The 15252-nt window shown below is 37.0% G+C and overlaps 1 protein-coding gene across 11 annotated transcripts in view; it reads left to right on the top strand.

Moving 5' to 3' along the window:
* Positions 1 to 15252, top strand: part of NUMB (NUMB endocytic adaptor protein) — a 203615-nt gene that overhangs the window by 163543 nt on the left and 24820 nt on the right. For 8 of the 11 annotated variants that reach the window (XM_040477622.1, XM_040477620.1, XM_040477616.1 and 5 more), the window contains one exon: positions 945 to 977. The exons of the other annotated variants lie outside the window; for them this stretch is intronic. In XM_040477622.1, coding sequence (XP_040333556.1) covers positions 945 to 977 — 33 coding nt within the window. The remainder of the gene's footprint in view (positions 1 to 944; positions 978 to 15252) is intronic. 11 annotated transcript variants of the gene reach the window in all.

Genomic DNA, 15252 nt, shown 5'->3' with positions numbered 1-15252 from the left:
GCCAGCTTTCAAAGTTGTACATGCTTAAAGATTGGTGCTGGGACCATAGTTAGCTCTCTCTTATCTACATAGTTTCAGAGCTGTATACTTAGAACTGTCAATGCAAGTTTCTTTATTCTAAAACAGCATTTTAAAAGAAACACAAAACCCTATTTTTAAAATTTCTTTTGTGGTTTTTGTTTGGTTCTCAGATATATTTGTTTTTTCAGCTGCAATGAAAACATTAGCTTTGTGTTCTTTATAGCTGATTTATTCTCTTTTTGGAATAGAACATATCTATTATTTCCCCCATGATTGTTGTGGAATTGATCAGCCCAGATATAACATACAAATTGATCCTAATGCATAAGTAAGGATTCTCTAAGTAACCTCTTGAACTCAGTAAGAAAAAGTTTGACAAGGATTCTTGCTACATACTCATAATTTAATTTTATGTGTTGCATTTTTTATGTGGTTATTCAAATGTGGACTGTTTTTTTAATTCATGACTTCCACATAGTTGACCACTGATGTTTACATTGAAAAAAATGTATATGGAAATTGAAAAATGTATTTACTACTCACTATTAGGAAATTTAAAATGCAAATCTTGCCAAACCAATATGTGTTCATCTTTTTCTCTGCTGCCAAATTTGGATAATCTCTGTTTCAAAAGTAAATACAGAATACTAAACTAACTAGTTGCTCTGCATGGATACACAGGTTCTGATTTCTTCTCACTCCTTTCATGGATTCTTAGGCCATATAGTATGTTTCCCTGCATTTTCATGCACCCTTCCTTTTTCCCTGTCACTCCTGGTATGGATAACTCTTTAAAACTCTCACTCCCTCCCCTTCTCCTACTTTGCCCTTTACCCAACTTCTGTATGTGCTTATTGGTGTGAAACCCTGGGACATTTAGCCCATACAATAATAGCGCTCGACTTGTCCCCCTGTTCCTCCAGGAAAGGAAGTTCTTCAAAGGCTTCTTTGGAAAAGTAAGTTTGATGCCACATTCGTGCTTGCTTTATAAGGAGTTACACCCCTAGTATAGCACTGACATTGGTTTCTTCATAATACAGGAATTGCTTTGACTATAGAGGGAAATTAATAAATTGGAAACTTGCTATCTATGATGTTAACTGTGTGTCTGTTGATACTAAAATCCAATAATTAAAGCAGATAAGTTAAAAGAGGATTATTTCCTCAAAGCTAGGTATTAAATTTAATTTGATCTTACAAAGCTGTTCATACTAGCATATTAGCTGGGTTTTTAGCAAGTGGGTTTTACTTAGTGCTCAATGTTGAGGGAGAAATGGGAAGAAACACTAAGTTCAAGTGGAAATTGAATGTACACATTTTACATTCAGTGCTAATACTTTTTTTTTTCAGTCTAAATCAAATTTCAGGTAAAGTGAGTGAAAGTACATAAACCTACATTTGGAGATTCTGTGATTTTTTTTTTTTTTAAACCTGGGCTGCTAATCTAAGAAAAATTATCTTAATTAGCAGTCTACCAAATATCTATCATTATGTGTGATATTCTTTCTGTACGTGCTTTTCAAGTAATGATTATTTAATGTTCAGAGTTTCTTAAAATTAGGAATATATATACAAATAGCTAAATACATTTCTAACATTTTTGTGTCAAAGCTTATCATTGTTTAGTTTTGAGTAAGTGCTACAAAATAATTCAGACTGAGACAGCATAAGAAAACACTACTGTCATTGGATAACTGACTATAAATTATAAAAAGTTAATGTGAATATAAAAATCCCATCACAATGTTTTTTTTTTTACAAGGTGGTTTTGTTACCTTGGAAATTTGTTTTAAAGAACAAATAGTTTCCATTTCTTAAGTAAATATTTTAGTTGTAACTTGTTTTTACATGTTCATGTAGGTCACCTTTATACTATAAATTTGTCTATAAACAAATTTGAAGAGCTTGAATGGCTTGATTCAGTTTACTGCTGTGAATCTGAAATAGAAAGTCATATAATTTACCCACATATGTCACAATAAAATTTCTTAGTAGACATCTTGAGTTTGAGTTAAATTAACAAGTCTATATCTAGAAAGAACTAATCCTATAGATATCTGCATCATTACAGTTAACCCTGAACAATGCCAGGGATCAGGGCCTTCATCCCTCTCCGCAGTGGAAAATCCCTGTATGATATTTGACTCTCCATGAACTTAACTACAGTAGCCTATTGTTGACCTTACCGATAACATAAACAGTCCATCAACACATATATATTTTTTTAATGTTTATTTTTGTGAGAGAGAGACAGAGCACAAGTGGGGGAGGGGCAGAGAGAGAAGCAGACAGAAGATCTGAACATGCTCTGCACTGAGAGCAGAGAGCCCTAAGTGGAGCTCAAACTCAGGAGCCATGAGATCATGACCTGAGCCAAAGTCGGATGCTTAACCAACTGCGCCACCCAGGCGCCCCATCAACACATATTTTGTATGTTATATGTATTATATACTGTATTCTTATGATAAAGTAAGCGAGAGGAAGGAAAATGTTAATTAAGAAAATCTTGTGGTACCTGGGTAGTTCAGTGGATTAAGCGACTGAATTCAGCTTAGGTCATGACCTCACGGTTCATGAGTTCTAACCCCACATTGGGCTCTCTGCTCTTGGTGTGGAGCCTGCTTTGCCCGCTTCGGATCCTCTGTCTCCCTCTCTCTGCCCTTCCTCCACTTGTGCGTGCTTATTCTTTCTCTCTCTCTCTCTCTCTCTCTCTCTCTCTCTCTCTCTCTCTCTCAAAAGTAAACATTAAAAAATTTTTTTTAATCTTAAAAAATACATTTACAGTACTGTATTTATCAAATCTGTACATAAGTGGATTTACACAGTTCAGTATTCAAAGGTTAACTATATAAATAGGCATTATAATTGTTAAGGAAGTTTTTGTGGATATTTATTCTTTTCCAAATAGAATTTCTCAAAGCAATTTTACATCACCATAATTATTATACAGTTTAAACTAGCTTCCAAGTGATCAGTTTTTAATATGTCTACTTTAGTAAAACAACCTTGGGGCACCTAGGTGGCTCAGTTGGTTAAGCATCTTGATTTTGGCTCGGGTCATGAGCTCATGGTTTGTGGTTTGAGCCCTGCTTGGGTTTCTCTCTTTCTCAAATAAATAAAATAAATAATAATAACCTTGTATAGACCTTGCATAGAAGGCTGGGTTATAGAAAATATTGATTTGGTTTATAGAAAAAACTTGTTAAAAGGTTATACAACATGCTGTTAGGGAGCAAAGGTAGCTTTCAACTCAAAATCATCCCAAAGTGGCAATATTCATTGCTATATAGAATGGAGTCAGGGTGCACTTACAGTATAGCTGAACTGGGTCACACTGTTGCATTTTGCAACATGATTATATGGCATGAGAAAGAAAATTAAGAATCATCTCAATCCTTAAAATAACCCTGAAATTATTATTCTCCCTATTTTACAGTGAGGAAACTAAAGTTTATAGAGGTAGGTGTCCTGCCCAAATTCACAGATCTGATAAGTGGTAGAAGCTAGAATTTTGGACCCAGATAATTTGACTCCAAAGCCCACATTCTTAGTCACTATGCTATACAGTCACTCTGTTTTCTTATTATTTACAACCAAAGTTTTAAAGATTGAAGCTTGGGGTGCCTGGTTGGCTCAGTTGCTGAGTGTGTGGCTCTTAATCTCAGGGTTGTGGGTTAAAGCCCCGCATTGGGTATATAGATTACTGAAAAATAAAATCTTTAAAATAAAATAAAAAGATTTAACCTTAAAAAGTGCTAATAAGTAGCTTCCTATAAACTTATTTCACTTTATGTTTTTTTGTTTATTTATTTATTTTGAGAGAGCGTGTAAGCAGGTGAGGGGCATAAGGAGAAGGAGAGAGAGAACCCAATCAGCCTCTGCACTGTCAGTGCAGAACCTGATGTGGGGCTAGAACCCACAAATGAGATCATGATCTGAGCCAAAATCAAGAGTCAGACTCTTACCTGACTGAGCCACCCAGCCACCCCTCAACTCACTTTTTTTATTAAGGCTTTAAAGAGTTTTTTTCAGTTGTTCAAACCAACATTTTATTTATTTGGAGATGTTTATTTATTTTTAATTTGTTTTAATATTTATTTTGAGAGAGAGAGCGTGAGTGGGGAAGAGGCAGAGAGAGTCCTAAGCAGGCTCTGCACTGGCAGCACAGAGTCCAGCTCGGGTCTTGATCTCACAAATCATGAGATCATGACCTGAGCTGAAACCAAGAGTTGGACGCTTAACTGACTGAGCCACACAGGAGCCCCTTATTTGGAGATATTTAAATCATACTAGTGAGTTTTACTCTCACAGAATTTCCTTAAAAGACGCTCAGCAGATGGGCAGTAGGTGTTGTATAGAAGTGTGGAATCACTAAATTGTACATCTGAAGCTAATATTATACTATATGTTAACTAACTGGAATTTAAATAAAAACGTTTTTAAAAAGGAGAAAAAGATACTAAACAATCTCCTACTAGCATCTGTGAACCATTGTGACTGTCAGAATTCTTTTGTTATTGAAGGGAGAATTCTTTTTATGGCAGGACAATTTTATTCTAATGTATAATTTTTTATGTTATAGTAAGTCATTTAAAAAATTATAAAAACCAACGGGGAAGAAGCATTACCCATAATCTCAGCAGAAATGTGCTTTTAAATGAAAAACTTTAATTTGGAGCCTTTGAAATCTTTCAAATTGCCATTACTCAACCCACTTGCACACTAATCTACAAGAAATTGCCTGGTGGAAGAGACTTGGTTTGTCAAGTTTGCCAGGTCAATTGTGACTTAATGAAAGCTGAAAATGAAGAATCTCATCGAACGGTATATGATAGGTAGGTTTTTTGTTTTGGGGGGTTGTTTTTGTTTTTGTTTTTTATTGCTTATTTACCTTTGAGAGAGATAGAGAGACACAGTATGAGCAAGGGAAGGGCAGAGAGAGAGGGAGACACAGAATTGTATGCAGGCTCCAGGCTCTGAGCTGTCAGCACAGAGCCCGACGCAGGGCCTGAACCCACAAAGTGTGAGATCATGACCTGAGCTGAAGTCGGATGCCTAACCGACTGAGCCACCCAGGCATCCTGGTAGGTTTTTTTTTTTGGGGGGGGGGGTTGTTTTTTTGTTTTTTTTTTTTAATTAAAGTATAGTTCACATATATAGCATGTTAGTTTCAGGTGTATAGTGATTTTATAGTTAATTACATTTTGAAACACTATGATAAAGGTAGTTATCTTCTGTAACCATACAATGCTACTACAATATTTTTAACTATTGAGTTTTTAATCCAGTACAGTTTCTCATAAATTTTGACACTTTCTTAGCCTTCATGTCATGTATGGTTTAGTGGTCGAAGATAAAGAAAACAACAGTTAGGAAGAGGGGTGTCCACCAAGCACATTTGCATAAAAGTAGGTAGATGAAAGGATTATTAGCCCTGAATCGGGATTTATAGATCATCGCCAGGAGGATTGCTTCCTCTTTTTCCTAAGTTGTTTCCTGAACCTGACCAATGGGTCACTTCCCTATTCCTGCATCACCAGTTAATGGAAGCAGTGTCTCCACAAGCTTTTGCAATAGGGAACAGATAAACCTGAGTCTGTTACTGTATTATTAGCTCATTGTAAGCTTATATGCCTCTTGGGTCTTTTTGTTTTGTTTTTTTGAGAAAGAACACAGGCACGTGTGGGAGAGGGGCAGAGAGGTAGACAGAGGGTCTGAAGCAGGCTCTGTGCGGACAGCAGAGAGTCCAATGTGGGACTCGAGGTCATTACCTGAGCCGAAGTCAGACGCTTAACCAACTGAACCACCAAGGCGCCCCAAGCTTACACACGTCTTTAGAAAGAAGGAAAAAAAACCCGAGAACCATTTTCCAAACTAGCTACATTAAATTGCTCACCATTGTTAGGAGAGCCAAGAATGTACTCAACTTTTTAGGATGTACTGCATACAGCTTCATTAGTGTATTTGGCCTTACCAAATAAATACTTGATTAACCCAAGTGATTACATGGCACTTAACATTTGATTGAAAAGGAGTTTATAATTTTAATATATTTGAGGAACCCTCTGAGCTAGGTAAACTATATTCCCATTTTATGAGGAACTGATTGAATAGAGATATGAAATGTTCTTAGGCTATTGTATTAGAAAAATTCCAGTCAGTCTACCTCCTGTGAGTCTCTCTTCTATGAATTTCCTTTACTACTCACATAAAATATTCATTTCTGGTCCCCAAATATGTAGAGATTTTTTTTTCTCCCACACCAACCAATTTTTTGCAACTTCAGCTGGTTATTCCACACTTTAGCTCAGTTCTAACACTGTCTACCTGGAGATAGTGTCTGATCCCACACCTTAAGGGCTCAGTCCCACAAGACTTCCCCTACCCTACTTCCAATGCCAGTCACAAGTAGTAAGTCCCAATGTTACCTACAACTTCTGTCCAATTTGGCTAAAAACTGGAGGTTCCCACAATTCCCTCCTCTGGTTTAATTTGCTAGAACAGCTCATAGAATTTAGGGATATACTTAATTATGTTTACTAGTTTATTAAAAGATACGATAAAAGAAACAGAAGAAGAGCTACACAGTGTGAGGTCTGGGAGGGTTCCGGGAGCTTCTGTCCCTGTGGAGATGGAGTGTGTCACTCTCCTAGTACGATGCGTTTGCCAACCTGGACGCTGTCTGAACCTTGTACTATTGGGGTTTTATGGAGGCTTCCTCACATAGGCGTGATCAATTATTAATGATTTCTAACCCCTTTCCTTCCCTGGAGGATGGATCTGAGGTGAGGCTGAACAAGCTTCTCATCATGGCTTGTTCTTTCTGCTGATCAGCCCTTATCTAGGAGCCTACCCAAAGTTGCCTCATCGAACAAAAGATGCTCCTTATCAGTGTCCTTATCTCTTAGGAATTTACAAGGGTTTTAGGAGTTCTGTGTCAGGGATGGAGTCACAGACCAAATATCAGAACAAGAGATGCTCACAGTGCTCTTATCACTTGGGAAATTAGGAAGTTACAAGGGTTGCAGTAACTTTGTGCCCAGAACCAGGGGCAGAGACCAGTATATATTTTCCATTATCTCAAAGCGATTTGCTTATATTCATATAGAGCTTTATAGTTTGTGATATGCTTTGACCTAATTTCTTATTTACTGTTCACAACCACTCAGTGAATTAGGATAGTTCATGAAACTACATTTTACAACCAAGCTCAAAGAAGTCACCCAGTTAGTAGTAAAGAGCAGTGCCTACCCTGAAACCAAGGTTTTCTGAAACTTGGTGTAGACTTTTTAACCTACTCCATATTGATGTTCTCTCAGAAGTACGCTAGATAGCACAAGGGCCTGAATGTTTCCCACAAACATGCATTGTATGCCTTGCACAGTTTATAAATTTGAATTAGTTGCCAAAATGTCAAACATGAGAGTTTTCACATGAAACTTAGAATATCTTAAGAATTGGAAGATCTCGTAAAACAATGCTTTCTATGTGGCAGCAGTGGCTTGAGTTGAGTAGCCAGTGTACCCTTTGGTTGCCTATTTGCCATAATCCCTGCAACTCCCTAATGTCCTTGCACTCAGCCTGCTTCACTCATTTGTTATCTGCTTTTAACCCCGTAGATATTTGAGTTTATGAACTGCTCCCCATAGATATTTGAGTTTATGAACTCCTCCTTGGGCTATTATGTCACTTTGAATTCGGAGAGGGGAGGGCACTTCTAACTGTGTAAAAATCACCAAAAATACTATATCTGTTCTTAGCAGATCCTGTTAATGTCCTGCCAAATATATTTTTTCATGTTCTTTTGCTTTTTCAGTTGTTAAATGGCATAATTAGAAATGGTTGTCTTTTAGAGAATGCATGGTTGAAGAGTAATATGTGGTTATATTACTTTCAGTCCTAATTGTTGAGAGAAAACATTTTGTGGTATTTATGACTACTCTTCAAGTCAGTGTACTCAACATCTACATTCTGTTTTAGATTTCCCAGATTTTCTCCTCTGTAACAAATCATACTAACTGCTTACCTTCATTCTGGATCCTTTTCTTTAAGAGAGAGGGAATATCTGCTGCCTCTTTCCTTGTCTTCCTGTTTTTTAAATTCCCATGCCCTTATGTAAATTTTACCTTCTTTTGTATTTTATTAGATGCACCTTTTATGATTTGGGTTTTTTTCCCCCTTTTGAAGTTCATTGTAACAAATTTCTGAAGGAAAAAAAAAGACAATCTCAAGAGTTATCAGAAGATTTCCAATTATCCTTGGTTTCATTATTTCCTATAACATGATCAACTAATATGTCAAACACTGACCTCTTCTAGATTACAAACAAATTCATCAACTTTTGGAGTCATCTTTTTTAATTTGTATTCATGAAAACACAGTGGTTCTTGAGCTCAAATCACACTGTGTAAAACATACTAGGGAGTATGCTAGGCTATCTAGATATAAAGATGAGCAAGACAATCTTTTTTTTTTTTTTTTTTTTTTTAGCTCTTACTTTCTCATTTTTAGATAACTATTTGACACTTCTTTTTTCCTTAAGCCTCCAGAATTTCTTACTCTGTTCTCTTTCAGCTGATGACCTTGCTTCTTACGTCACTGAAAAAATAGAATCAGAAGAAAACTCTAGCATGCGCTGGCACCGCATCTACTCACCTACCTACATCCATGCCCATATGCTCTGTTTTCCCTCCTATTCAGGAGATGAACCGTATGAGCTCCTAGCCGAGACCATCTCCTCCACTAGATTCTTATTATTCCAGTTCTTTATTACTCCAGCAATGCTCCCCACACTCTTTTCCATATCAGTTTTTCTTTCTTATAGTGGATCAAAACAAATCGTCTTTATTTAAAAAATGTTTCTTCTTGGTGCCTTCAGTTTCTGCTCTCCCTTCCTCTGTTAAACCTATTTAATCAGTCTTTTTACCTTCACCACTCCACCAAAGCTGTTCTTGTCAAGTTTTTTTCTGTATCATTATTCTAAAGGTCCTACCTACCCCCTTACCTGACCTATCAGCAGATCTCTCATAGTCCATTCCTCCCCTGCTATAAAACACAGTTCATCTGGAGTTCAGGGATCCTGCTCTTGTTTTCCCTCATATTGCTGCCTACTTCCCAGTCTGTGGACTCTTCTCTACCTACACCTCTCCCTTGATGATCTCATCCAGTGTCATAGATTTAAATACCATCTCTGTGCCAATGACTGAAATTTCTATCTTGACATTGCCTCTTGACTTCATAGTGGTGTTTCCATCATAGAAGCAATATAGCATAGGGGCTAGGGCACAGACTCTGAAGAGTCAGGTTCTTGCATTTAATCTTGGCTCAGCCACTTACTAGCTTTGTGACCTTGGGAAAGGTTCTTAACTATTCTGTATCTCAGTTTCCCCTCTATAAAAAAAAATAATAATAATAATACCAACCTCATGTGATTATTGTGAAAATTAGATAAGTAAATATTAGCAAAGTGCACAAAACAGCCTGCGATAGTGGGCAACTGTTAGGTATTGTTATCATCATCATCATCATCATCATCAAACACTTTATATGAGGCATTTCATACTCCCGTGTCACAGACCTAATTCCTAATCTTTTCCTCCCAAACTACTTTCCCCTAATCTTCCCCATCTCACTATACAACAACTCTGTACCTGTGCTCTGGCTAAAAATCCTAGATCTAATCTTTACTCCTCTCTTTCTGTTGTACCCTATATCTATTCCATCAACAGTTTCTGTCTCATTACCTCTGCACTGCTGCCCTGATCCAAGCCATCTTCTCCTCTCACCTGAGTCATTGCAGTGGTGTTCTACTTCTGCTTTCATTGTTGTTCCCCTTACCATCTGTTCGCAATGTATCAGCCTGAGTGATCTTTTTAAGACAGAGGGCTCATTGTGTTGTTCCACTGCCCCAGATCCTCCAGTAGCTTTTTGCCCTATTCAGAATAAAAGCCAGAGTCTTTTAGGCCTTCTAGGCCATAGTACATGAATTCCCACTGTCCCTTCTCCTATCTTCTACTCTCCCTCAGTTCCATCCACCCTAGCTTCTTGGATATTCCTTGAACCCACTAACTGTGCTTCCGCTTCAGGACCTTTGCACTTGCTGTAACCTCTATTCTGGAATACACATCATCCAGATATATGCATGGCTCACTTCATCTCTTTCCATTCCTTCTTCAAAAGCCCCATTCTCAGTGAGGCATTCACTGAGAACCTCATTTTAAATTCCAAATACCACCTTCCTCTATATACACATACTTTGTGTTCTTCCTCTTTGCTTTATTTTTCTCTGATAGGGCTTATCACCATTTGCCATACCATACAGTTTATTTATTTGTTTGTCTTTTCTTCGCTAAAACATAAGCTCTCTTAAGACTGAAATCTTCACTTATTTTGTTCACTGCTGAATCTTTAATGCCTAAAATAGTATGTGACCCATAGGACCTTCTCCAAAATATTTGAATTAGTGACTGAATAAATGAATGAATGACAAATGCACTGCTTTCAAGTTCAACCTGTAGTGGAAGGAATCAGGTAAAGAAATGGTTACCAAATCATGTGACAGAAACAGGTATTACTAGAGCAGAGAGGAAGATTGAATGTGAGAGTGTGATGAAGGCTTCTAAGAGGAGGTGACACCTAAGGCTGAGATGTAAAACAATGACTTCCAGTTAAACGAAGAGGAGAAAGGCATTTCCGACAGAAGGAACAGCATTCACAGGACCACTGGGATGAGAGAGAAACATGCTCTCCTACTCACTCATTCATTCAAGCTAGGGATATGCAGAAGGAAACAGATGCCCCAAGCTTTGGGTATGGTTGACCAAGCATCGGGGAATTGTTCATTGTGAGAAGGGGCATGATGAATTTGGTTTTAGACAGGTTGAATTTGAGATACCTATGGAATCTTCATAGTATTAGAATAATCCCTAGGTTCCCCCCTTCTGACAATTAAAAGTGACTTAGCAAACTGGAACAGCTGAACTGCCTCCAGAAATCTTTCTTTGCTGTTTGTTTCAATCTTCATGCTGTTTGCTACCTTTAAAGGCTCCTCTCACTTATAATGCAGGAAATATAGTGTAACTTAATGTCCCAGATTAAAGGGTTACTGTAGTGTTAGTGAAACAGCCATTAGAGATAATGCCAGCCTCAAATACTGGTGAAAGTTGTGTTTCTTTCCCTTTGCCATTTTGTCCTTTAGGGAATATTCACTGTATCTTGGAATTATAAGACAAAATTTGTTCCTTATACAGTTCTGTTCGTAAATTCAAATATCATTTTAAGGTCTTTCTCAGATTTAAAAAAAAAAATGAAGCCCATTTTTCTGTGAAACAAAAGCTTCTTACTCATTTATTACAAGGCATACCATGTTATAGTTGCCTGTTAGCGTGTCATTACTCTGTAATGACTGGGTTATCTCTGTGTGTAAGTGTGACAGAAAGACTGACCAGTGATTCTTTACATGTTGGGTACACTCGAAGATCATTTTGGTTTGTAGAGAAAGAACGTTGCACAATAGAGTGGCAAATTACTATTGCTCAGAAAGAATGACTTGCTCTGCCTTTCCTGCCCAAAGTGGTCTGTTTGCTGCAGTTGCTTCTTAACATTTCATTTATGCCAAATTATGCTTCCTGCGTGTCTTTACAGCATTTATTTGCTTTGGCTTAAACATTAGAACAGCTGTTTAACCTTTTTGCTCTTATCTACTATCATACATCTAGCAGAATTGTCTTGCCTGCAAATATCACTTCTATTTATGTTGATTAATTGCACGTTCTTATCTCATTGGTGATCTTGGGAATCAGAACTTTGGAATTGGGCAGCACTGAGATCTGAGTTGCATTTTGAAACAATAGATAGCATATAAGCACATTTGTAAAAGAAAGAAGGAAAGGAGAAGGGAAAGATGGGGAAGGAAAAAGGAAAGAAAAGAAAGAAAGAAAAGGGAAGGGAAGGGAGAAGGGAAAGAAAGGGAAGAAAAAGAATAAGGATAATTCAGAGATATAATTCCAAATGAGTCTAATATTTCAATATTGTCTTTCCAAAAAGATTTAATTAGTGGTTACTTTTCAGGGATTATGATGATTTACATCAGAGGTTGGCAAACTATGGCCCACTGTTCTTATAAATAAAGCTTTATGGGAACAAAGCTATGCCCATTTGTTTACATATTGTCTGTGGCTGCTTTTCCACTACAGTAGCAGAGTTAATTAGTTGTGACATAGACTCTATAACCTGCAAAGCTTTAAATATTTGACATCTTGTCCCTCACAGAAAGTTTGCCAATCTCTGATTTAAACAGTTTAAAAACGTATTTCTCCAACTGGAAGTCTGAAGTACTTCCCTAGATAATACCAATATGTAAAATTAAAGAGCAACCATAAGGATATGCCTACCAAGACTATCACCAATATGTGATCATCATCCTTTTTCTTTCTTTAAGTGATATCTACTTTTTAAAAACAAGCGAACAGTCTTTGGAGATAGGTAGGTAGATAACAGTTCTTTGTTGTAATTAGTTATTTCAATTGCCTTTTATTGTGAGTAGCTTTTATATTTAGGGGAAAGTGATCTTTTAGTATACTTAGCTAAAGTTACTATTTCTGTGTCAGTTTTGCAATCATTTTGTTTCTTCGCTTATATTTTCATTTGAACATTACCTGTGCATTTCTCTTACTTGCAGTACAAGTTTCTTAATTCAATAATTTGTAATAGATCCACTAACTGCTATCATTTTCTCTTAATATCAGAGTCTGTTTAATTTCTGTATTGGCTTATGTCTACCTGTATAAGAAAGTGCTTATGGCAGATGTTAATTTTAAAATTCTAAGTTGGACTTACAGAGAGTTGCATGGTTTCTAGCTCAGTTATACTTGACATTTGTCATGTTTCACTCATAGGTTAGTGTGATCTTCTCAGATTTTACCAGTTTAAATATGAAGTTACTTAAGTTCCGTCCATGTTATTAAACGCATCTTCTTTCCTTGAAGAATAAGCAATTTTCTTTTTGTTGTAAAACCATGTTTTTCATAAGTGACTAATCAATGTGAACTACCTATAACTTTGAAATTATTTAAAAAATAGTTTTGGAACAATGGTAATGAAGTATTATGTAGTCTTTTTTTAAGGGGTGTTTGCATCACTAAGATGTACCTAAATTCTGTATTTCATACTTGCTCTGGGTTATCTTTGTATTTCAGTCTTTCGGTTAGCTAACTTTGACCTTCCCTCCTAGGATATTGGCTTGAATAGACATTTTTAGGGCACATAAAAGCAAAAACTTTGATCTTCTATGACTTTTATCATTTTCTGAAAAGTGCTTGGCGATCTTAGTTTATATTATCAGAATGGAAGACTAAAATGCACAAATACTACAGGAGCATTGCTACCATAGAATATGTATGATGAAGTCTGGACTTAAATTCAGCTACAGGTGTCTTTGAGTGTTAATATCTCAACATCTGATTGAAGTAACTATATGTATCCAAGAATCGGCACCCAAATGTGGGAACAAATACAAGAAGAACTCATACTATGTTTTCTTCCCCTATTTAGAAAATCAAAGGCCATGGAATATGATAAATACAGTGCCTCAGTGATATATTAGTACAATACCATAAAATTTATTATATAGGCATACCTCAAAAAGCAGAGATGTTTTCATAACAGTGTAATTGGGCCAAGAAAATGTTATATTTTGCTACATATGGTAAGGAGACTAAATGAGGAACAATCCCATTCTAAAATGACCTTTGAGGGGCACCTGGCTGGCTCAGTCAGAGGAACATGCAACTCTTGTTCTCAGGATCATGAGTCTGAGCCCCACGTTAGGTGTAGAGATTACTTAAATAATGACCTTTGATTTTTTTTCTGCTTTCAGTCTCCCAACCTGGAAGTAGTCCTATCTGTTGACTCAGATGCTGAACACTGCAGACTACAGTTGAACAATCAGTGGACTGATAAAGCTGCAAATTTAAATTTCTTACACAGGATTTTCACTGTCATTTGTCAGTCTTCTGTGTTACTGATCAACTTTCCCTTATTCCCTTTAGTAGATATTTAGCAACTTTATTCCTTCAGCAGATATTTCTTTTTTTTTTTTTCCTAATGTTTATTTTTGAGAGAGACAGAGTGTGAGCGGGAGTGGGGCAGAGAGAGGGGGAGACATAGAATCCAAAGCAGGCTCCAGGCTCTGAGCTGCCAGCACAGAGCCAATGTGGGGCTCAAACCAACAAACCGTGAGATCACGACCTAAGCCAAAGTTGGACACTTAACCAGCTGAGCCACCCAGGCACTCCCAGCAGATATTTCTTAAACTCCTGTACTGTGTCAGGCATTGTTCTAAGCTCTGAGGTTACAACAGTAAATAATAAAGATGGAAAAAATCCCTGCCCTCATGGAGCAAATCCATGGTGCAAAAGCTTAGGGTGACTGTCCGAGCCCCACTCAGACCTCTTCTGTAAAGGCACCTGCTACTATGTGGATACTGGGTCCCAGCACCTATTTTTTATCTTTTTTGTCAACTTTTAAATTGTGTTTTATTGAAGTATAGTGGACACACAATGTTACATTAGTTTCAGGTGTACAACATAGAGGTGCAACAAGTCTATACATTATGCTATGCTCACCACAAGTGTAGCTTCCATCTGTCACTACAATGCTATTACAGTACCATTGACTATATTTGTCATTATGACTGATTCATTCCATAACTGGAAGCCTGTATATCCCACTCCCATTGACCTAGTTAGTCCATTCCTCCCCCCTTCCCCTCTCTCATCAGTGTGTTCTCTGTATTTATGGATCTGTTTCTGCTGGGGAGTTTTGTTTGTTTTTTAGATTCTACCTACAGGTGAAATCATATGATATTTGTCTTTCTCTATCTGACTTATTTCACTTAGCATAATACCCTCTAGGTCCATCCATGTTGTCACAAATGATAGGATCTCGTTCTTTTTTATATTCCATTGTGTGTGTGCTTTACCCTTCTTTATCCATTCATCTATCGATGGACGCTGGGGTTGCTTCCATATCTTGGCTGATGTAAATAATGCTGCAATAAATACATGGGTGCATATATCTTTACAAATTAGTGTTTTCATTTTCTTTGGGTAAATACCCAGTAGTGGAATTACTGGATCATATGGTATTTCTATTTAATTTTTTCAATGGCTGCATCAGTTTACATTCCCGCAACAGTACATGAGGGTTTCCTTTTCTCCACATCCTCGCCAG

This window comes from Herpailurus yagouaroundi, unplaced genomic scaffold (assembly GCF_014898765.1).
Source record: "Herpailurus yagouaroundi ecotype Mexico unplaced genomic scaffold, PumYag 141, whole genome shotgun sequence".
Classification (NCBI taxonomy): Eukaryota; Metazoa; Chordata; class Mammalia; order Carnivora; family Felidae; genus Herpailurus; species Herpailurus yagouaroundi.
The sequence above is the reverse complement of the archived record's forward strand: the minus strand, read 5'-3'. Positions and strand labels throughout refer to the sequence as shown.